This window comes from Antedon mediterranea, chromosome 2, assembly GCF_964355755.1.
Source record: "Antedon mediterranea chromosome 2, ecAntMedi1.1, whole genome shotgun sequence".
Taxonomy (NCBI): Eukaryota; Metazoa; Echinodermata; class Crinoidea; order Comatulida; family Antedonidae; genus Antedon; species Antedon mediterranea.
In genome coordinates, this window is record NC_092671.1 from 13,373,666 (window position 1) to 13,400,432 (window position 26,767).

The 26,767-nt window shown below is 31.4% G+C and overlaps 1 protein-coding gene across 1 annotated transcript in view; it reads left to right on the forward strand.

Annotated features, from left to right (window-relative positions):
* Positions 1 to 26,767, forward strand: part of LOC140040468 (NADPH oxidase 5-like) — a 47,542-nt gene that overhangs the window by 14,381 nt on the left and 6,394 nt on the right. Inside the window, exons 2-10 of the mRNA XM_072086440.1 lie at positions 189 to 294; positions 18,358 to 18,478; positions 18,767 to 18,917; positions 19,060 to 19,270; positions 19,997 to 20,184; positions 20,719 to 20,919; positions 21,239 to 21,417; positions 23,392 to 23,583; positions 26,144 to 26,276. Coding sequence (XP_071942541.1) covers positions 189 to 294; positions 18,358 to 18,478; positions 18,767 to 18,917; positions 19,060 to 19,270; positions 19,997 to 20,184; positions 20,719 to 20,919; positions 21,239 to 21,417; positions 23,392 to 23,583; positions 26,144 to 26,276 — 1,482 coding nt within the window. The remainder of the gene's footprint in view (positions 1 to 188; positions 295 to 18,357; positions 18,479 to 18,766; positions 18,918 to 19,059; positions 19,271 to 19,996; positions 20,185 to 20,718; positions 20,920 to 21,238; positions 21,418 to 23,391; positions 23,584 to 26,143; positions 26,277 to 26,767) is intronic.

A 26,767-nucleotide genomic window follows, 5' to 3' on the forward strand; every position in this document is an offset into this window, starting at 1 on the left:
TAATACACGTAAAAGAACATTAGTGTGATAAGCACATATATAATATTTTATGTTTGTCTTGTTCATTGTATTTATGTTTGTTGTGGTATGTACAAAGCAACGCATCACATTTTCAGCAAATGTGTTCGTTCTAGGAAGTATAATAATTACATCATGTCTTATTTTTACTTGTTTTGTATCTTATTTAGAAACTAAAATTGACCACTTGAAAGTTGATAACATCAAGTTGGACACAATATCAACTGATGGAAGTAGATCAAACCAATCCTCCCCAAATGGCAGACGGAGAGGAAGGTGAGTAAATAACACGTTATAAATGTATGCTTTTAAAGATTGCATCGATAAAAAGAATAACAAATACATTTTAAAACAACAATGTTTCACTCGTGTGAGGATTTATTTTCTGAATGATGAAAGCTTTGAAAAGTGGCAAAAGAGTATATTTCAAATATTACCTAATGTGCCAAGGATTATCCGTAAAAAGCAACAATCCTGCAGGCTATAAATAATATAAACTGGATATATTTCTACGGACTAGAACGTCTACACACGAGGAAATACACCTTTTTTAATTTGATCAAACTTGTGTTGCTTAGCAACTCAAGAGGTTGTAAAAGAAATGTCAAAACCTCGACCAATTCCTTCATACCGGTTGTAGAACAGTTTATCAAAGAAATTGTGAAATGCTACAACTGCTGATCTTAATTAGGCCTACTACTAAACTTATATAATGGGATACAATATTAGGTTCTAATTTTTGTGTAGGTAACGTTGGCCTTGCAATAATATTAGGCCTATTACATTTTACATTACTAAATAAATATTCAAATGGCACTGTAAGCCTACTAAATGTTCTTATTCAACATATTGTGGAAAATAGAAATACAGTGAAATGAACTGTAAACTTCCTGATCTACTTTATACAGTATTCAAATAAAGTACGAAACGCCAATTGTGTACTTCGCTTACTGTTTTTTTTTTAATAATCTCGGTCAGTGATCACAACAGTTAAAGTCCATTTATGTTTTGTGAACCATGGCTTAATGTCTAACCAAGGTATATCTGCAATCTGTAATGAAATCAAAATACTAACGTAACCAAAATTCGTTTATTAAAACACATTTTGTTATTGATTCTCGCGTACCCATTAACGGTCCAGTTCTCGTTTATTTCGGCTGAATAGTCTCTGAGATAACATACTACAAATCAACCATCATAGGTCCATAATTTAGTTAGTTATTACCAAATCGATAAGTAGAGCCACATTATCTTTTAGTATATGTAAACGTAGTTGCCTCTAAATACTGAAATTTGTTTTAGATGAACCTTAACTTCTTTATTCACCTTTTATAGTCATACCGTATAGTCTACCATGCAATATCATGTATAGGCTATTGGAAGACTAGTAAGGTATAACAAAAAAATGGTATACATTACATTTTTTTACACGGAATTCCATATACAACCCAAAGGAATTCAAATATTTGTTTTCTTTGATGAAATGTTTGAACATGCGTACATTATTCGTTTGTTTTAGTAATTCGTGAATAGGGAAACACAGGCGTATAGTCGCGTTTATAAATAACAAACACAGGCTGTTATATGTCACCAGTCACCAAAATATGAATGATAATACTTTAGATTGGAATCTGACAATGAAAATGATAATAATCACTAATTATGATATCCTGTTATATATCATATATTCTACTTAAATAGAGAAAAATGTATAGCACATCCCCGGGCGTATTTTAAAAGAAAATACAGTTCCAGAAATGGGGCTCTCCGTCGATACATGATACATGAATAGGAACATAAAGCACGTTAGATAAACAAAAATGGAGCTGAATAGCTAAGGAGTATGAATACGATGTAGATGAATGTAAGATATGCTGTGTTTATTTTATTTTGACATATCCAGCAGTTCTGTATCCTAAGCATCTTTCACTCAACGTCAGTTAGATGGTAGTACGTAATCCCGTTGTGTATACGTCGTACTGATATCAGTATACCTTCCACCTTGCCAGATGAGACCTTAGTACAAACGATGCATTTGCTATCAATTTTATTTTTAAGAAATATTACAAAATACAAAATGATGACAATATTTAGATGTTTTCGCAAGAGGTAAGTAATCATTTCTTAGATTTGGCCGTGATGCAGAGATTATTATAACTTGTTCACTCTGGTTCCACAGGTTATGGGCTTTATATTACAGCAAAAGGTTTAGAGTATCTATATTCAAATATTCAATGGAATATATTTTCCGAACGTATGGTATCAGTTGTCTTTTGATCTATCTTTATAGTCTGTTCCATGAATTACATTACCCATCTGCACTTCACAACAATGTAAAATAAGTCAGCCACTAAACATAATAATGGTCCACTAATGTAACGTTAACCACTATCAGGACGCTAACAGGATCTACTGTACTTTGTGGGTATTGGGCCTATTAGATCTAATGTTCAGCAACGAAGGTGGTATGAATAAAAAAAAACATAGCTTGTGGGTCTATTTTTGCCAATTTAAATTTAACACATCAAATAATTTAATTAATCCAATCATCAGCATAACTACTGATTCGTTAAATTGTAAATTAAAGCAATAAATCCATTCAATTTGAATTTTTCCAGTAGATTTAAGACATCATTGGTATTTTTGTAATCCGTTTTAGTCCAGCATCAAAATAAGTAATAGAACTGTGTGGTGAAATTTGACAAAAAGAGAATAGTCGAAGGTTTAAACATTTCTAGCATGCAATACAACCGTGCACTAATTTAATACAAGATACGATGACATAAAATATTGCCTTCGTGATTTTAACCTTGTATATGAATGGGCTCCACACAGGAAGATCCAGATAAGCTGCTATATTTAGTTAAAAAGGACAAAGCATTGTACTTTTAAATTTTCGTCTTTAAAATATACACAGTTGGTTGACCGATAGAAAGGATTAACGATCTTTTTTATTAACGTTGCTGAAAAGAGTGGTTGTACTCAAACTATCTGAAGATTTTTAATTAGGACTATGAATAAGTGTATTGTATACACTAAAATCGTGTACAGTAATTAAATAGAAATACTGCTGATATACTAATAAGGAGCCGGTGGAGCATTTCTAAAACTGTTTGTATTTTACGAATTACGGGGTGTTTTTTTATTATTAAACATTAACAAAACTAAGCCAAGTTGCCACCCATGCTTGATTGTTGTCTAGAATTACCAGAATTTGGAGCTTCTTAATTCAAAATTATCAATTTTAGCCAAGGGCGTGAGTAGTTTATTAAACAAGCTTATTGAATGCAATGAATAAGATGTTGACATCACCATTACAATTACCTTCAACACTTACTACAAAATGGTTCATTGCTCTACTTTTTGTAATTAATTATTGTATTGATAAACTTATTAAACTTCGTTTGCGATGTGCATGTGATGTAGCCTGTGATATAAAATAATGTGACGTACTTGAATCAAGTCAACTAAAGAAATACACAATTATACAGCCCACTCTCCTACAGTATCATGTCAAGAAACTATATACTAGAGGCATACCAAATTTTGATTTCTGTCTACTTTTGCTGAGGTGGGTTTTTGTTGTTTTATAAATATACTTTTTTTTGTATTGCATACCTAATTTTATGACTTATAGCCAAAATAAAATATCATTTTGTTTACTTTAATTCGGTTTGCCTTCTTTAATTTTCTGATTTTGTTGATTAATTATGTGTAATTACAAGACCAATTAGTGTTACAGGCGGCTATAGTGCCTTTGGCTATTGTATTATCAGTTATAAGGGATTGATCTTTTCTTTTATTTTGACCTTATCAAATTAATTATCCCTAATGAATAAAGCCATTATCATGTATGTATAAAATAAAGAATCCTTAATGGTAAATAGGTATGAAACAGTAAAGATGAGAAAATTTTAGCCTAAACTGAGACTGTAAACTCGGGTATTTTGTAATTACATTAGACCACTGGGATGTTCGTGTATGATTAGATAGAAACACTTTCACTTATAACGCATTTGGCCTCCCATAATCAATCAACAACGTTGCTAAAAACGCTAACTATGATGATGAGGATCTCCAAATTCGCCTAACTATTCTATCTGCTACTACGGCGTTAGCTTTTTACTCTGTTACACAGAAATAAGAACATAATCGTAGGTCCTATAAAATAGTAAACGTAAAATTAATAATCCTGTTATTAAGAACATCGTAAATTACAAAGTTAACCTTTTTATAAAACATCACAAATTTGCGGTTATCAAATATTACAGATAAACCATAGATAAAAGACTTTTAATTTATTTTCAAAAAGTCTTTCAAATTCATAGTGCTTATTCTTGAAATAAAAATTATGTAACATTGACTTTTGAAATCACAACAGTTGCGGCAGTAATCAATCATGGTTCTTATTATGATAATTCCCAATACAAATATTTTAATCCAACAAATTAGACAACAGCTAATATCAAAGACTACACACTCAAATCGATAAATAGATAGAATGAACATATTGCCGGGATGGACTCGTTTGCTGAGCGGAATCTTAATATTTGCCGAGAGAAAGCACACACCAATTATTGGTATGGAATTGTGAGTCTGACGACGATGATGAAGACACGCGTAATAAAACATCACGCGTGGACAAGTGCACTGTACATAAACAAACATAACTTAAGATTGTCATCACGTGCTTTTGTACAAAGTTGTTCAGATACTTAGTCGATTAAGATAACAAACAAGGGTGTTTTCTTTGAATTGACTATTATATATAAACTACTAATGGACAAATTAATTAATTAATCTTATATCATCTGTCATTAAGACATTCGATAAAATTTAACAAAATATAATATCAATTAATATAACTTATGACCATCTGGAGTAAGAGATAAAATAAGATAATTAAACGCTTAGGAACTATGCAAAATACAGAGCGACAAAGGGCGTGATATTTATTATTTCAGCTCATATTGAAGATACAGATAACTAGACATTTTATTACAGTATAATTTAAAAGCGCCTTGAGCACTTTGGGGATATGTGCGCTTTATAAATGTTATTATCTTATCTAAAGTCATCACTAGTATATCTCGAAAATCAATTAAAAAAACTATATACATTTTAACTCACAACAATAGGACCATAACGGTACAAACAAATAAATAAACAAAGCAAGTAAAAACCCACACACAATTTAGAATACTCATTTCAACAATGTCTATATAGACGTGAAATCCCGTTTATTTGACGCATACATAGCAAGTATTTTCTTATATAACAGTGAACTCTGGGTACTAAACAAAAAATTACAAGAGAGTATAGATATATATCACAGGAAAATGTTGCGAAAGATGATAGATATTAAATTAACAGATAGAGTGTGTAACACGAAAATATACGAGATAACAAAACAAGAAGAATGGAGTAAAAGAATTAAACGAAGGAGACAACCAATCAAACAAACAATGAAGGAAACTAACAGGAAAGTAAAACGACCCGTAGGAAGACCAAGAAATACCTGAATGAATCAAATAAAGAAAGACTTACAAGGACAAGTAGACACTAACACAATAACAAACCATCCTGCCATAAACAGAAAAAAATGGAAACAAATTGTGGAAAGCGTAATGTCGGAAGACGGAAAACGTTAACAACAACATTTCAACAATAGGGTAACCTCAACAGTATATTTTATGACATGACTAAAGGCAAATATCATTTATTGGTAACTACTATTAATTACTGTAGGTTTGTAGGGTATTGTGTTGGAAAACTTTAAGGGTTAGATACTCCGCCGATGATGTGGACGAGGCCGGATTCGAACGTACGAAAGTATGTTTCATGCATTAATTGGATGTAACTACTGACTGTACCACTGCCTCGATTCTTAGGCATACATTTATCATTTGATTGAAAAAGTAACTATATGCTAAAACTGCCATGGAGTATTACTATTATATAATAATATATATAAGGCTATCTATTTAGGCATGTCTGTCCCCACATTACTAAGCTGCTTCAGATAATGACCTTTGTTTTTTACTTATAAGTAATAAGTAAAAAGATACCAAACAAAATAATGTGCTGACGCTAGCTTAAGATGATTATTTTAGTACATTGCTCTCTCTCCGGAGAATAATATTAATTTTCATTTATTCTTTCATTTCGTAAACATCAAGTACATATCAAAATAAATATAAGTCGGGTAGCACTAACCCGTCCTCAGTCCAAATTAAATAATAAGCTATATAAGATATATAAGCTAAATATTATACATTGCATAAAGAAAAGAATATATCTCAGTCAATCGCATTACACCATTATTGTGAAGAAAAAGAATCGGTATTTTTAGTTTTGTATTTGGCTTTAAGTTTTGAAATGTACGGAAATATAATAAATAGGGAGCTAATTCACACAGACATAAACCAAAAGAAATATTTATATTAGATTGATCTGTTCAGGATTATTACGCTATGCTCATAAGTATCTCGTAGCCAACAGGTAAATGTAGGCCTAATGATTAATAATATAATAAATATAAAATAATTAATTTGATTGCTATCAATTTCCAAGTTAATTTAATTATTATCATTTTTTAATCGTTTCCAATGTTAGTGTATTTTGAATATTCAGTTTTAATTGATTCAATCAATTATATTTGTCACTACATCTTCTGAACATGTAGGCCTACCCTATGACAAAGAGTGTGGCAGTTACACACAAATATTACCTCACCCATTTTTAATTGATCAGATATCACGTAATTAATATAACATGTCGTCATCAAATGTAAATATTGTATATATCGTGAAATGTAAAGCCTACACAACTTTACAATTACGCACGCTGTACCGCGAGTTTCGAATTTTAACAGGAAAGAGTTACGTAATCGACCCCTCGCGGAATATTGCCACACGCTTTTTTTCGAATATACATTATTGCAGTACGCGTGCAAGGGTAGATGTTTTCTAGATGGTACTGTACCTGGATCCTGTTAATAATAATTATTATTATAATTGCATTGGTATTAGACTTGTATTCATTGTCTTTTTTTTTATATATATTTGTTTTTATTTCGATTTTTGTCTGAAAATACACAAACTCAAGTAATATACGTATGAAACGCCATATGTGCAAAAATATTTATATTTTATTATATTTTTACTAATATTAGGCAAAACTCCGTCTGGAATCCAGACTACATTGGTATATGAACTAGCCTAATAAAAACTGATAATCATTCAATAAATGTTTATTTGAAAGTTATAACAAGCCGCTTATTTGATAACATGCTAGTTTTGGATCGAGATATCTCCACATAAAATAAACGAGATGTGGAAGCAGGGAAGATCCAGGGGTGTTGCCCTAGTGGCCCGGGCAACACCCTTAATTCCATACTAAATGTTGTTTCTGCCACTAAATTAAAATTTAAGTTCCATTTCATCGTATACAATCTCCTGCACAGCAGTCACCAATAGGTATACTATTTTATCTCTTAGTGTACTTGAATTCTGTAATCCGATTGGTCAATATGTATACGATATAATTCCGTAATACGCCCATTTACTCAGTCAAGCGGATCAGAAGGGTAATATATCCCGTATTACCTGTTTGATGTTTCTACGCGCGCGTTGTTTATGTATTGTATTTTTACCGTTAAGCGCATGCGTAGTTGTGACTTCAACCATCGAATATGAACCCGTATTCGACGGTCCGTAAAAAAAGCTAATCGTAATCATCGAAAGCTCCCTATTGTTGTTGTGATAGCTAGATTAAATTTATTACACAAGATACTGTATATGTTGGTTTTTTTTCTTTGTCTTTTGTCCAATTGCTTATATGTGTACACTAAGAGATAAAATCGTTGCACCCTGCTTGTTCTTACGAAATACGGGAAATAGGCTATCTACGTTCTGGTTCCATATTCCATGAGGCCTCATGGAATATGGAACCAGAACGTAGATATTTCCCGTATTCCGTGAACAAGCAGTGTGTAACTAATAATACCGCGCACAAACTATATATCGGCGATCGACGTATTTATTGTTTGTAGAAAGGTTTCTGAGCATGCGCAGAATGAATTTCTGACTGACTAGTTGCTTGTGGTGCGTCATGTCATGAGAGCAGGGAGATATCTCTCCTCTGATGAGAGGTACGAGAGGAGGCCAACACACACTGTGTTCGGGGAAAACCCGTCATATGGGTCGTCGATTTGTTTATAATTATTGCGTTTTGCCGGTTTTCCATAATTTAAGGCCAAATCATAATCTTGTGTATAGTTTTATTTTTCCGTGTAATACCCTATTTATCTTCATTTCCGTATACGGCCGTAATATTAGGCCGAATTTCCGTAGTAACAGAGAATTATACCGGTAGCAAAGCACATTTTGATAATAATAATAAATATACATTAACAAAGTATTGTTATTACTATTTGTTACTGTACCAGAATTACCTTCATCGGGAATTCTCCCTAACATTCGCATTGAACGCAACAAAAACTTTATCCTATTTTTTTTTTTTATTACCCACGCATAGCAGTGTTCCTAGCGCTATTACAGATTACCTCTAATGGATCAAGCATTCACACATGAACTTTGCGTTAAAAAAAATTAATTTGCCATTCATTTATCATGAATTGTACGTACCATTTACGGCCATCTAGGGGTGTCATTTAACAATCCGTTTCGACACAGGCCACACGATGGCTCAAATACTCAGTGACTACAGCCCTGGACTCTTTGGGAAACCCTCTTAAAATAGTCATACGTCCGCCCCACCTCGATATATTTTCACCCTTCGCTTGACATGTAACTTAGGGCCTATACACAGTAACGTAGGTACAGAAAATATGTGGTAGTTGTTCAAATTTCCCTGCAACCATAACTGCAATATATTTATCTATGTTGTAACATATATTAGGCCTACAAGTACAGTATTGATCAATTTGCCCCAATTACAACTGGAACCCCTAGGCGATACATATTATTTGCATTATTCTCTAGTATTGTAGAAATTTAGTTTACTTAGTTTTGCTTGTATAATAGAACACAGCTTATTGTTATAATAACCCAGTTGAATTTATTTATTTATCAATGATATTTTAACAAAACAGCAATTTATAATAGTTTAGCAATACCAATACAATGGGCGGTAATCTTTACTTTACTGTTAACGTGCACGTTTTTAAAATTATGACAGACATTTGACAAATCCTAACTCTTTAGGCTTTTACATTTTTACCCATCCTCTTTCATTATGGAGTTCTTTATAATTTCATTATTACGGCATCTTCAAATATGTATGAATAATGTTTATTTGACGAAGATGAGTAATATCAAATGATCATTGTTTAGAAGAACATTTTTTATAGTAATGAGGTGAGACATTGAACTGATCTATCATACGTCATCTTATGTTCAACAATATCCTCATCACTAATAATGCTACTAGAAACATTTCACTAAGCCCCGGCAATATATTGTCTGCTAAAACAGGATCTACGAAAACAACCTGCTGCCTTGTCAATTCAAAGAGTGTGCTTTCTCAATGATGGTCATTTCAAGTAAGTTTGTTTTGTACCAATCAAGTGGCGGATGTGTGTCTGTTGTAATGTCGACTGTAAGCTGTACTATGCCGTATGCTGTTTTATTTTTCTATCTTATCTGCTAAACTATACCGTATGCAATAATAATATGGTGATAATACCATGTGGTTAACAGTTTAATTATATAGCATCTATTATATTATTACATTGACTAATAATCAACATGGCACTTTAAAGTCATTGTTTTTGTATTCTCAACATTGATGAGCAACAATGATATCAATTTTATCCTTGAAAATCTCCTTGCTATTATTTCAAGCATTCATGATTCATCTCATGGTTTACTATACAACCCTCATCGCTGGATACATCACGATGAGTGACACATTTACATGTAATTTCACTATCCTCTAAAACTTTGTGTTTTGTATAGTATAACTTATTAGTTGGGCTATACACCACCCTTTTGTTTTTGGTTTCTTTTTTAATAAGAAAAAGAAATAAAAAATCTCATATTACCTTTGATTTATTTGACAAAATGATATCTTAAAGCATCATTTATGGATGTATTACAAAAGGCCCGTATACCTCTGTCGTGGTGGATGTATTCTCATGACTAACCCTATTCTCCTCCTACTCCTCCTCCACAATTGTCTAGAAAAAGAAAGCAAGTTTTTTCACTTTGTATTTACTTCAAATAAAATTTAAATATAATACACTGCGATAGTTTACAGCTACTTTAAAATATACGCCAATAAGCCTGGCGTCGGACTTTGTACAGTTTTCAATATATTAATATAAGTATACCTATTGAGTAATTTACAAATTTGTAATAATATTCTCTTTGGGTACTGATATCATTGTATGCATTAATTTGTCACGCGCCACCAACTCTGTGCCTAGTTTCTATTGTGATAATCGTCTCTAACCAATACTTGATTGGCCAAATGTTTGATTGATATTTACATACTATGGAAAGGCGATAAGTGTTAACATTGTTGTCATACGCCATGTTTCCTTTAAAGACACTATAACTCTTTCAGTTTCCCTGCGTTGCGTTAGCCAATACAGGATTTACTTCAATCCTGCCTAAATAGTAATAAGAAGTCCTTAATTTAATTATCCACTTGTAACATAGATTGTAATTTTCTATCAAGTGTGTTATTTTAAAATTCCCAAGTGGATTAAAGCAATGTGTGTTCATTGAGCCAACCATCTCCAGTACTTGTTCAGCTGAATTAATTTAAATACATACGGCAGGTAGCGTGTTAAATATGATTTTCAATGTTGTTTAACATTCTATGTGTCATGTAAAGTTTGAGCCCTCATTAGTGCGTTTAATATGCAACGTAGATAAGGTATTACTAAGTACGTCCGAATATCAGACCCATGGGACGAAACAGGTTAGATACGATCGAACGTTTGTGCAATTGTCTCGAAACGAGTTTCGCAAAACGCCATCTAGACGAGCATCTAGACGAGCATCTGGGGTGTTTTGTTGATATTACATTGATAAATAATTGTATTGCGATTGATATTATCACGGACACGCTAGCAGCTACATAAACATTTTATGTCAATTAAATCACATGTACTTTCTGTGGCATTCAACAGATTACAAGAGTATTGATAATAACATACGTAATATATACGGTATTGAGTATACTTTTAAAAAAAACAATTTCCTTGAATTAAAACAATCTGGAGTGTATGCTTTAATTAAAATATGAAAACAAACTGTTATAGGTCTATGTATTTTCCAGTGAAAAAAGTCCACTCTGAAAATAAGTGGACAACAACAAAGAAATTCCAAAAATCTGAAAAAATATGTTGTTTTTTTTATAGAAAATCCAATGTTAGTGGAAGCATCGTAGGAGTGTTTGGAATTATAAGAAAGGCTATGAAACTGCATAATAGTACGTTCGGGTTTCAAAATAACTTATAATGAATGCAAGTAATAGTCACACACAGTGGAATAATTAATCTAAAATTATATTTTACAAACAAATTTAAGATTTAGAAATTAATCATCATGAAGATAAAGTGAGCCATTTGAGGAATGTACGGCGCCGTTTATTGAATTAGCCATATTTTCTGTTATTATATTAAGTTGTTATGCTCTGTTTGCTGATGATGATGTTGTTATTTTAAAGTACTTTGGGCATGCATTATATTATTAAAAACATTAACATCATGCTATCGTTTTATTGATTATTTCCGATATTTTTTATTAATAATTTACTATTTATCATTATAATATTATTGCTTGTTATTTATTTATGAGCAACACTATCGGTAATATACACAGTTAAGGTTAATTTTATCTCGTCAAAAAGCCTACTAAACTCCAAACATGGACAAATTTTATCAATTTAATTAGAGAACTTGAAAAAGAGGATTCTCAAATAACATCCTCAAGCTATAGTTATTTTTTATTTGTTTATATTTACAATCGTAAAAGTGTTACAAAAACCAGTGCGTTGCGAAGGATTATTTTTGTTTATATATAGTTGTCATATAACATCCAAAGCTAACATGAGTATATCGTGTAGATATGTTTGACTGGCTAATACAATCAATATAATTTAATTTTTGACCTAATTGCAAAAAGATTTTGGCAGAAATCCGTACGTATTTAAGAGAATGCAATACAAAAAATAAAGTTAGTTATTGTCTGATAAAATGTAAACATTTACGTGGTCATACATCATGGCATAAACATGACCACGTGAGACATCTAATATACACTTAGGGTAGGCCTACGTATACACAAATCGTCTCTTCGCGATATCGCTGACGTGTGTGAATTTATCATTATTCATTTATTGAGAGTTTTTCTTAACATTTAATTTTAGTTGAAGTTCATTTTGCAAATCTGCACACATTGTGCCTAATATCTTACAATATTCTCAGCAGTGGAATTTTCGATGAAAACGTCGAGATTCTCTCTCATCTTTATCTTTATCGATGGTATTCAATTCCATTTATTTTTATTTCGTAAATTTCAGGAAACAGAAAAATCATAAACTTAATGCTTCTACAATACATTTTGGAGTTATGGAGCATATGTTTGCAAACACAAGCAACAAAGATGTTACAACTATTCAACATACGTTGCATGAAACCATAGGTAGATTTTCGCACGTACTCATTAAAGGAAGGGACACCATGTTCAATAAACATTGCACTGGCACTACTACTTCTAGAGACATTAAGTATACGAAGCAGAGCATTATTGTAGCATACATTAAGAGATCTAATAGTCTTCATACGATAGTTACACCAAAGGGCTGTACAATACATATTAATACATTAAGAGACAACATTTAACATTGGTAGAGCATTTCATACATTTGCGATGAGTTGCTTCGGATTATTTACACAAAGATCTGTACTGACTTTGAATGTCGGCCTCATCACTGCAATCACACATAGGTACCTTTCTCAACATAAGCAAGTTTTTTACCAAAAAGTTTAGTAATAGAATTACCTTCAAGTTTGCAAGCACGAGGACAGAAACGCATACACAAAGATTCATCATTTTTCTGCGAAAACTCTTCACAAACACGTACCAATTGCTGGAGACCAGCAACTGAGGTAGAGTAGTATACAAGATCATCCGCATAACTAAGATGAGTCAAGATAATGTTTCTACATTGGCAACCCTCACACAAACCACCACAATTAAGAGTACTAATATATATGTTATAAAGGTGAGGGGACATAAGCCCCCCCCCCCCTGTCTAACTCCATTGGATACTGTAAATGGATTTGAAACAGAGTTTCCCCAACGTATTCTCATACCAACATTTGAGCAATTTAACAATACAAGGATTCATTATTAACGAGCTTACTATAAAGAGTCTAGTGATTGACTCGATCAAAAGCCTTACTGGCGTCTAGAAAGCAGGCAAAAACTGGACTACCATTTCTATTGTAGTAGTCAATTACATGTTTTAATACAAAGATACACGTATCAGTCGAGTGTTTCGCTTTAAATGCAAATTGGTAGTCATTGGATTCCAATTATTATCGTACTAAATATTTAATAATAATTGGCACATTTGGATTCTTATGTAAACCCTGCATGTTTCATATAGAAAATACAAAAAACAGATAGAAACAGTTCGTTGTATCAAACGCTTTGATTCCAAATAAAGAAACATTTAATTGAAGTCAATTATTTTGCTGTTATCAATTAGCGTGCAAGTAGCTTGTTCTGATCACTACTTGTCACAATCTGGTACTAATATTATCAATCAGTGACAATTTATTTCTCACGCTGAGTATATCACCGTAGGTAGTTCGCCTTTTTGCCATATAAAATGTGTAATATCAATATTTTAACGCTTTCAAATATCTTGCAATAATGATGCTATTTTTTAGTTACTGCATAAATCAATCAATAGAACAATAAAAAAAGAAAATCAGTAGCCCTTGAATAATCAACTGTGTAACCAAAACATAATCATAGTAATATAATCAGGTTTCGTGTTGTTATTGTGATCTCGTACGGTATTATGTCTAGCATAATAAAGAGAACTTGTAGTTTCTTGCCTGCGAACTACAACCTTTCTCTTCCTTATTATGCCTTCTGACAGTATACATTGGCACACGTGTGATAAATTGTCCTGTTATGATATGAAACAGGTAACCATGCATTGTTTATGACAACAATCGGTGGTAATGCTGTTACTGCTGTATTACATTTTCTTACGTTTCCTAAAGTTGATCTTCACTTGATATAAAATCATGATACATTTTTAAATATAACAATGATAATAATGATTTATTTTATCCAGATATATAATTTAATGACCATATAAGTTCTGCTTAAAATAACCGCAAACTAGAACATCAGTTTATTATGGGGATTAAGTCATCTTAAGTGGCGGAGCTTAGTGCATTGAATTTAACAATAAATCAAACAGCTAATGCATTATTTTACCGTCCCTGATAGTAAACAGTTAATATCTGGTATGTTTAAAATACAATCGTTATTCACAATACAATTGATCATGTGAGTTTGGAACATTGTATTTCACGCACAATGTATTAATTTGATAGGTAGATCAGTATTATTATCATAGTGCATATGAATAAATACACTTGAACTTATTTGACTTGAACATATTACTTTCAAGATATATATTGATACTCTTACGCCCGTATTCTTAAACCGGACTTTAGTCGTAGTTCAAAGTTCGACTTGAAAAAGTTCATAGAGAATGTATTTTTTACGGTTCAATAACCGCTGATAGTCAGTGGATAGGCCTATACTCTATATACAGATCAGGGGCGGATCCAGGTGCAGCGCTAACGTGTATACAATATTAATATGTGTATCAAAAAGTAAGCCTACTGCATTTTAGTTGTCAAAGGAGGAGAGAAACCACCTTAGTACTTTCCTCCTCAGAGCAGCTTTTGCCAATGGTGAAATCTGTGAATACCCCACACAATGGTTTCATGCACATGAAGTTGTTACAGAAAAAAATAATAAAATTATTTAAATTATTTTGCTTTTCAAACGTTTTACCCAAGAGTTTCAAATGCAATGTCATTAAAGGTCATAGCAAAATGACCATTGGTTTGGCACTATCCTTCCACTAATTAGCGAAACATCAGTAGCTTTTTAAATACCTTTTATCTTATACCGTACATAATTTAACATACATTTCAAATAAAATACTTACTAATTTAGGCAATAATGTTAAACATTCATTAGAAAAGAAATACTTGAACAACAGACAATGGGACTATGTCTTGTGTAAAACAATATTAAATCACTCAACAAATCATTTAAATCAAATTTCATAAAAGAAAACTATGTGGACAAAAATACGTTCTAGTTATTTCTAGAAACTATAACTGGTAATCACAAATATAATTTGTATAGTCAGTTAAAGGATAATTCCGGGGTTTAAGGTTTATATTGTTTACCATGACACCATTTATTTACCGATATCAGTAAGCATTATCACTAAGTTTGGTAAAAATTGTTTAGACCATCGAAAGGTATTTCACACGCTTAAGCCTGTTTTTTCATAGGAAACGTTGCGCCACGCGTATTAAAAAAATTCACAAACCAATCAGAACTCGGGAATATTTAATTCGCGCGAATATAATTTATTTTTTATTTATATAATTTATTATATTCGCTAAAAGAAAACAAGCTTTACGGTACCTTGTTAGTCTGGTCGAAGGAAGTCAAGTACGTTATCATATTCTTACCAAGCAGAACTGTTAAGATGTTTATTTGAACAATTGTTAATTTTAATGATGTAATTCAATTCCATCAAAATCAGTTGTTAGGATCATCATGTAGTCTTAAGTAGCATTTAAAAGACAAAACGGATTTAGAAGACGCATATCTTAAGTCTGGCGATCATTTCTTTCGCAATAAGCAATAACTACAATACAGCTAGTTGTAATATAATAAGAAAGAAAATACACATCCCAAGTGTATACTTGTATACGTAGAGTAGACTTTAAAAGCGGTTTACGATTTATAAATCGTGACTTACTTACTGAATAAATTCAATTGGTCATTTACAAAATAACTGAATTACAGCAATTGTAATGATATTTTTTTAGTGGATAATTTGATCAGGACAATAATTTTATTTCTACTATTATTACTTGTTCTATACAGTACTAGATTACAATATACCGTAGGCCTAGGTTGATATATCGTTTTCCTGTATGGATTTTTTTTAATGCAATTTCAATTTTATAACATATGTTTTGGATTTTTGGCGCCAACGTTGTCAATGATACGCGCGTTAATGAAACTGGCACAGCTTTTATACACGTGCGCCAACGTTGTGATATCACACGATTATCACTATAATGACTATATTTATGACAGTAACTTTGGGATTCGAATGATCAAATTGTAAGGCCTTTTGTTCATCTATTCTCCGTTAATACTCTGAGGTGTTCTCGCATGAGACGATTAATAAAACACTTCCTGATTTATTTGTGAACGTGGTATAACTGTACGCATTCGCAGCCCAATGTGCACCATTTTTAGAAATATTAATTATGGCAAAATTGTTATGAATCATAATACTGTACTCTACTAAGCTAAGTGGGCTGAACGTGTTTTATTATAACACTGTTTTGATTTTTGAAATGACAAGACTAATCAGAATCTGAGAACATTGTGCGCATTATCACGTGACGAAGCACTTGTGATTAGCGGAGTACTTTTGTATAAATGTCTATAAACGTTTGTGTGTTCGAATTAGTACACGCACCAGCTAAACATCCAATCCAACGGACGCAGTTTAATACCGGTATTAATATCAAGTGAATTAATCCTTTAGAAATAGTAATATCACTCAACACTTTGTTATGAGCACGTAGTTAAATCAGTGCCCACGTGCGCGGCAAACGGTCATGATTGCACTTAATTATCCTACCATTTATAATCTTTCCAATGCAATACTTTATTCATTGTAACAAGCCGATCGTTCATTATTTGTCGAAAGTTCAAATACTTTTAGGCCAACAATAATAGACAGAAATGATTACACCTATGTAACACGACATTCGTGCACATTTGGCCTACCTCCTGTCGAAATGATTTACATATTGAAATAGGAGCCCTGGGTTGAAACCAAAATGTGTTCTTAAGTTCTTCACTGGTTTTATGTATCTAAAATATATTAGTTGTGTACATTTTCCTAGTATTACCACTAAGTAACGTAAATTCACGTAAATAATTTGTTTTTCGATCCAATTTGTTGTCAAAGTGAATAACTATTATGTGACAATAAAATGGCATATTCAACAAAAACATGGTAAAGAATAATTTTTTCAGGGGGACAATATATCTTTAAATATCGTTAGTCTTACTACAACAACGTACGATGGTATTTATCATCTGAGTACGATCAAGTTGAAATACAATTGTTATTGCTATTTTGATGGTGTGCTGTTGGAATCTACATCATTAGACTCAACACTAAAATAGACATTTACATTAATGTTCACAACTATCTCAGAGTTTTAGATTATTACCCTCGTTGGCATGATTAACAACCTAACAACTGCTACATGGTCGAGTATGTCTCATCATCTCTCGTTTCTGTGTGATCATAATACTAAGTATATATGATTTGGTGGGATATACATTAATTCCATGTTCTAGAAAGTGTTGCCCTGTTGTTATTTTCAAGTTCTTTGCTATTAGAAAACATTACTGCGATAATTTAGTGCCATGTGAAAAGCTAATCATCAATCAATAGGAACAAGATTAGTTCGCCTCCATACAGTATACCAATAAAATAGAAACGGAAGCAGCATAAAAATAAATTGCGTCGATACATATACTTGATAACACCAATTATTACATTATTTACAAGGATAAAAATATTATATATCGGTTGATACGACACCAGTCATAAAAACAACATAATCCCGATTGCGAAATCCAAAAAAAATAGCAAATTTATTTCAATTAAATATTCATGATAACTAGTTGATTTTACATTACGCTAATGGACAGGTGGAGATTGCGTGTGGAGATGTTTTTTTTTATTTCTTTTACGTAAAAACAGTTTAATTGTTATCATTAATAATCGTATGTGTATGTACAACTTTAACACGTACTTCCTGACGTTCAATGAAAAAGTGGCGATTTAAGTTAATAATAATAGAATGATATTGAATTAAAGAATAAATTAATAAACTTGTTTTACTTTTCATTATCAACGCAGACATGACTAACAGTTACAGGTGTTACGATGGTTTAATTAACCGACGTTGTATCTATATCTATTTTGCAGTGTATATATGGATGAAGACACCAAATGGTTAATGTGGGTTGAAAAACAATTCTCGGAAATTGCCGGAGAAGATAGGGAAATAGATTTTGACGAATTTAAAACAGCTTTGGGAATCAAAAAGGTATTCCGACAAAACAAGCTGGTGTATCATTCTTACAAATTATAAAACTAATTATCGTATATTAACCATATTGATTAAATAATTAATTAATTAATATACAAATTAAGTTTATGCAGTAGAATATTATTACATTAGTTACGGTAAATTGATTTTAAACAATATATTTAATTTGTGAGGGGGTTCATAACGCCCACACATCCTTTGTATCTTGATTAACAGATATAATAATCCATATTAATAATATAATTGGAATTCTTTTAAATAGTTTTTATATATTGTTTTTGACAGTCATTCTTTGCTGAGCGTTTTTTCAGTCTTTTTGATACTGATGGAAGTGGTACAATAACACTAGATGAATTAATGGAAGGCCTACAGTTGTTGACAAGAGGAGATTCTACAGACAAACTACGTTTTCTTTTTGACGTTTATGACGTAGATGGTGAGTCTTTCTTCTCAATCTTGAATCTTACTATTTAGTACATTTATTACACATAATTACAATGCTACATTTCCTGTGGCTTCTAATCTTATATTATGAGTATATGAATACAAATATGTCATATTATTCGTTTTGTTTATAGGTAGTGGACAAATAGACAAAACTGAACTGCGATTGGTAATAAGTTCTTGTATGGAGGAAAGTCGTATACAACTCACTGATGACGTCATTGATCAATTAACCGACGCACTGTTTCAATCGGCTGACACTGATGCTAGCGGCAGTATTAGCTTTGACGAACTGCGTGTAGAACTTCAGAAAAATCCAGAAGTTATGGAGAACATGACAATTAGGTACGATTATATCCAATCACGTGTTTGTCAATGATATATCTCCACATCAACTTTTTCATTGTTACACTTGTGCTATACAGCGCATAGATTATTTTGCGCTATATAAATTTAAAACCATTAAGACATTAAACATATGATAATATATATACAGTATAAGTATAACATTGTTAATAAGTAATAATTTGAGATAAAGAAATCGATAGCCGACATGTAATGGTGCAAGACGTACAATGCAAACTCTAATGCATTGCTGCTCAAAACACGAAAAGACATCTAAATTATTCATACAATTATCAAATTAAATCATTTGTGTTCTCTTTCGTAGGGGCGAATTTAAATCATAGATATTAAAAACCGATTGTGTGTAATATGTCCATACGGTTATACGAAACAAAATGACATGTGTCTGCAATATTCAATTTACATGGGTTTTCTAGATGTCGACCAAAATAAATGAATGACACATGCGCACTTACAATAGAATATACATTTATAGGTTCATTAGGCAGAATATTAGGAGAGCCAAAAACTTCAGTCTGATGATTGATTTTTTACAACAAAAAAAAAACTGCTTGGAATTATTTTTAGTGAATAGTTTATGTAAAAATAACTGTTCTTTTTCCTTTACTTAATCAACATAAACACAATGACAAAAAACAAACAAAACAAATATACCACATCTGACACATGCGTCATTATATAATATATTATCTTTATCCATTGCAGTGCAGCACAATGGTTACGACCTCCAGTCAAAGAGAAAGTCCGATACATTCCACGTTACCTAACCAAGCAATACCTTCGAAATAACATTAAGAAAGTAGTGTTCCTAGCTTTCATACTTCTACTAAACGTTGCTTTGTTTTTGTATTCTATGTGGCAATATCGTGAATCAAATATTTATGTTATGATAGGTGAGTCTCTTTACTTTTATCAGGCTTACTTGACCTGTTATAAATATCATAACGATATAATAAACCCTCATTTTTTGTGTAACATGTTGCCACTCATAATCTTGTTAACAGTCGCAACTAAGTTAGTTGGTATATCAGTTTCCCCAGCCAACACAGCTCTGTCTACGCTATCAAACTTTATGTGACAAAAAAATGTGATGTGCACATATATGGACATGATGATGTCATATCACTACCATATTTGGGCATATCACTACCATATTTGGGCACATCACACTTTTTTATTAAACTAGTTTGATAGTGTAGACAGAGCTTAAGCCCCTTTCCATTTACCACTTCCAAGTTGAAAACAAGTAAATTTAACAGTATAAACTTTTATTTCATACTGAAGTTGTATTAGTTTATTAAATTCCACTGAAATAACTGTTTCCTTCCATAATCAATTACGTTTGGGTCTTGTTTTCATTATCAGCTAACGGGATTTCATTATTCTACTATTTGTCTTAATAATTGTATTCATTTCTATAACTGCAGCTCGTGGAGGAGGAATGTGCCTAAATTTTGACGCTACTTTTATATTAGTTTTGATGTTACGCAAGTGTTTGACGTATCTACGTGGAACATGTATAAACAATATTCTTCCTCTTGATCAAAATATCTCCTTTCACAAACTAATTGGAATAAGTATCGCCTTTTTCTCATTGATACATACAGTTGCACATATTGGAAATGCAGGTATGTAATTTGTGATGAATACAATTAATATAACCAGGAAAGAGTGATTACTCACTTTTCCCTGCTAAACCAATATCTTTCATTTTAATATAATAATAATAACTAATTTTGTTTTCTTATAAAAATATAACTTATAATATTAAAATTAGTTTCTAAACATAAAGTTTTTTCTTTATCTCTAAGGCATAACAGTATAGACCTATCTTATTTTGTTTGTACATCAAACTAAATAATTCATTTAAAATAACTTATTTTTATTGTGTTATTATCTTTTGTATTATTTCCTTTCTTTAGAACAATCTTTTCATTAATTTTCTAGTTGAAATTTCTAAAGATGACAATTTCACATTCTATGAGTTACTGGTCACAGATCCGAGTCTAACAGATTTTGGTTTAGTGCCTGGGTCGGCCTATGTTACAGGCTGGCTTCTTTTAACTATCATAATAATCATAGTTATTTGTTCGATGCCATTTGTTCGAAGAGGTGGTTACTTCCAGGTATAGTAAATGTTGAATAATATAATAATAGTTATTTTGTATCGTTTTGTACTATTCGTACCATTACATGCGTTAATTTCTCATCTTTACCAAATAACATACACGTAATCATCTTACGCCTCTCGCCTTGCCACATGACGCTATAAACTATTTTATGCCATTTTCCAGAACAATGTTGGTGGCTTTTTCGTCGGCGATACAAAGACATGGTATATATTTATTGCGTTCAAATGGTTTCAAATTGCAATAAAACCAAGATCTTCAAAAGAATTATATATGCCTACATTATACTTGATTATTTGCACTTGACATTTGCATTTATTTAACTATGGAGATACTTACAAATACGAAAAGAGAATTTAAGGCCTTTTGAATATCTTTGATATCTTTGTTCATGTTGTAATCAGCTTAACATTGTTTTTCATCATCAATTTTGTGAGAATGCGTTACAGACTTCAGAATATATATATTCGTTATGGTTTTGTAAATTCATTCAGCGGTAAACCTCAATGTACTACAATTTACCGCTAGAATAAAAGAACTAATTCACCTACTTACAACAAATACCGTTCATGCCATAAATTCTATTCATTTAAAGTGGAACCTACATTCAAGACTCGCCCTGTATTTTGTTATAGGCCTTCATTATATGTAACTATATTTGTTGTTATATTAATCTAGTATTAATAGATTATATCTTTCTATGTATACACTCTAAACAATTAAACTTCTTTATTATTATTCTCTTTTAAGAAATAAACTCGTGTGTTTGCTCATTTCTAAATGTAATATAGCCTATGCTTCAATTGAATGCTCTACATTAATGAAACAAGTTTCACAATGAATTAATTAATTTCTATTTATTAATAGGCCTAATTTTTTAGTTATTATATCGCATGTAGGCCTACACTGTCAAAACAAAGATCCTGACACATTGTTGTCTCTAGTTCAGAAATCCTTTTTTTGTAAAGGCTAGAACCGAAATAATAAATTCGAATATACAACGAACAATATTGATAATCTACATATCCGACGGCGTCAATGAAAACTTAACACTTGTCAACTGCATCCATTTTGCGTATGAAGCTTTTTAATTTAAAATTGATGTCACTCAAGCCATATCAATTTGATAGACAGAAAAGCTTTTTTATGGGAGATGAAATTCACTGTATACAGTATTATATTGCAAAGCAATACGGTAGTAAACCTATTTACGAATACGAAGGAAAAACTGAGCAAATAATGCTGTTTAGATCAGCATACAAAAAAAACAAAACTGCACTCAAATTTGATTCGTATTGTTTTACCATTTTAAAGAAGGGCCCAAATAGATAGTATGTGATGTTCTTTGCCAAATACACGATTCAATACAGAATTAATAAGAAATGATATCAGTATAATAAAATCCTTGATACTGATACAATCTATACTACAAGCACCTGTAGTTGATATCATTGTGATCTGTTTCCTTTTTCATTGGCCGTTTTCATACCAGATTATAATCGCGTATATTCTGTTTCGTCTCTTTACGATTGATGTGCACATTGTCTCTATGGCAATATCATCAACCACTCGTATAGTGTAAGCATTTATTATGTATTATCTGATATCGGTGAAAGAGATGAACGATTAAGTTTCTGCAAATGTCGAATTTTTGGCATTAAACTTGGTACCTCGTTTCTATAATATAATTATTGATAGATAACAAATGTATGTCTATTTTGAATTCTGTATCAGTGACAGATAAGAAATGTAGGAGGGTTGTTGGAGTTTTTTTTTTTTGCTGTTTACACTAAATTAAATTAATGTGCTGAGGATAAAACCAAAGTAATACAGTAACATACAGACATTTAAAAAAAATGTACAAAATATGTAGTAATTATGTAATAGTTTTGTTATTATTGTTTAATATAATTTATTTTTGTACATAAAATTGTATTGCATATGTGGTAAAAAACCTTTTGTTTTTTACAGGTATTCTACTGGACACATTTACTGTATGTTGCATTTTGGACGTTGTTACTAATTCATGGACCTCGATTTTTCTACTTTTTCGCCCTTCCTGGATTCATATTTATTATAGAAAAGATTACAAATACAAAATTATTTAAACAAGCTCAATTTGGGAGTACGTACGTTGAAGATGTCAAGTTATTTCCATCAGGTGTAAGTAAATCTTCCGTTCTTAAATATTGGGATATATTTATCAAAAATGCAAAAAAAAAAGAAGCAAAACACATCTTAAACTTTGTTTTAGATAAATGATTTCAGTTAATTTCAAAATAGCCTATAAACATGCTTACTGTGTCGGTCGGTTGGTCGGTCGGTAAACACTAACTCAAATTTGAGCACGCAACTGCAGCCATGTATTTGGCCTTGTTTCCTTAAAAAGTCTGTTTCATACGATAAAAAAGGTTTTCACTAAGCACTTCTTAACTGTCTTGATGCAACCAAACCGATTGATAAATGCCCGTTCCCATAGATCACAGCAAGCACCACTATCATGATAAAGTATACGAATAATACAACTACAAATATCACATCACACAGATACAGAATACAGTGCATTACATGCTGCAAAACAACATCAATCTATGTGTTTAAAACAACATTGTGAAAGAATTTCAGCAGAAACGAAAATTAAAATACGTCGCCTTAATCATATTATTTGAAAATGTACATAACAGGTATGCTGTTCCCGTTGCCATTAAGCAGTGATCATAAAGCAAAGAAAATACGGAATCCAATGGTATCTAAATATAAACTCAACAGTTAATCTCTCTCTAATGGAGAGATTAATGTATACCCAATATAATTTTATATTATAGATCAATGTATTTTGCTATTAAGTGATGCATTTCGCTATTTGGATTAAAAAGTATGAATACGGTACTTAAATTTCTGACCATCACACACTGATTGCGTTCGAAGGAAAAAAAAAACACGTACAAATGAACCATCTGAAAGCTTAGCTAAAGTTGAACACAAATCAAAAGTAAGACAAATTCTGAAACACCAAATAAATTCTAATTATTGTCACATATTTTAACATTTTCCTATAGGCCAACAGAATTTAATAACATCGTACGAAAATGTTGACAGAAAAAAAAGTACAATACAACAACATTTTAATAACAAGCTGCTGACAATCAAGCAAACAAAACATAACTTGTACTATCATATGAAGAACTTTATTGTACGAGATAAAAATCCATTTATGTATCTTTAGAAAATCAGAGAAGAATGCTATGTAATTAACTAAGTGCTAAGATGAAATACTATCAAACGAAAAATATCACAGGAGAGATATAATGGCATCGTATCGATAAAGCACGAGTACATACTGTAAAGATTATAGTCCTTAAACAAATTTAAATAAAATATCAGATCAAAGGAAGAGTAATGATTAACTAGTTACCAATGACGTAGCCTATGCCTGATTCTTCTCTGAATCGATTCTATTTTCGCCCTTTCAACTAGCCCTACATAAACGTTATGGTAGAGTAAAATACATCTGCCATAAAGGCAGCTAACCACACTTAGTAGGTGACATAAAGCAAATAGTGAGGCCAAAACATCGGTTGAAAACCAGCATGCGTATTTTGAGGAGGAACTGCTCAAGGCAAATCAAATGGAAAACAGCTTCAATTTGATTTTTTTTAACCATCAAGGATTGGAAATATATAATAAATAAATATTGAGCCTAAACATTTTGCCATTTCCAAAAAAACATTGATTTTTATTCCGTACAAAACAATCAACACTAATGAAACAAATAACATTATTGAATTAAATACTGTATGTTGTATAGGTGCAATTGATCAGGAAAAGTTTTGCGTTTTGAGTGTGATTTTACCTTGATACTGTATAATACGTTTTTACTTTACAGCGCCCGCGTGATATCAGTTCAAAAGATCGAGTGCAATCTGAGTTTATTATTAAAGCTCATCACTTCAAAGTATTGGTAATCCGCTATCATTAGCCTACTTATTAAATTCATTTCGTTGTTTTTGGAGAAAAAATACAACACGTGGTCATATTGTAATCAATTTGTGATCGAATATAAGGTTAAAGTTATGGAATAACGACGCGTCGTTACTTATCGTTTTCAACTAGGCCCAAACTAATCACCTTTACCCGAGTTGATTTAACTCACGCATAATTGTTCGTTTACCAGAAAGTCAAACAGCATATTTTACTAAAATATACAGACTGAATTCTGCAATGGTCGAAGACAATGTTTTTTTTTATAAAGTGATACAGGTCTAATATCGAATGCAAGATAAGCCTCAACAATATATTTATAAGAGAAAATCAAGTTATCAATTCTTAACAAACAAAATCAATTTAAATCACTAAATAATTTAGAAAATTAAAGACGTATGCATAATCAAATCAATCCCCAGCTATTTTAGCGATATTAATGCTTAACGCGATTTTTTTCTATAAATTCAAAGGGAAATATGGATATTTAGGCATGTATAAGGAAACATATATTGATTTACCTTTTGAATTATTTCCCGTGTGTTTATGTTTAAGGTGATCAGTCCAAATGATTGTCTGTGCCTAATTGACAATGGGAACTATTAAAATCTTAAATTATAATAAGTAATTACTGTTTTAGATATGAACCAACAGCAGATGGCGCTGTTCTGAGTACGTTAAATGCAATCTTGAGTAAATATATTGTGATGTGTTTAGAATAACAGAATGTTTTGTTTCTTAGGTAACACAATTAGTGATGACACGTCCACCACGGTTCCATTTCAAAGCAGGCGACTACATATTTTTGCAAATTCCCGCCATAGCTCAATATGAATGGCATCCATTTACGATTAGCAGTCCCCCTGAACAAACAGGTAACAAAACAAAAATCCATTGTGAAGCTTTCAAAAGATAATTATAGAGATTTGAATTTAAAAGTATGTTATTGTAATCGGTGTAAAATTAAGTTTCAGCTCTGTAAGAACTTAAAGGTATATATATATATATATATATATATATATATATATATATATATATATATATATATATATATATATATATATATATATATATATATATATATATATATATACATTGTCTAAATTGTATGAATATGTTAATACATTATCAGAAAACAATGTCCAGGTGTAAATTCAATTCAATTTCTTTTTATTTCGGAAATATCATTCATATTAATAAACTTCTAAACAGTAACGTATAAGCAAAACGACACAAACTGATAATGATGTAAACTGCTCACATAGTGTGGTTAGTAAGCTTGCCATTAAACCGAAGTTAATTTTCATAATTTAACTAAGCAACTTAGTGTTGCTGTTAGCTTTCTGAAACAACATTCCGTAGCGGT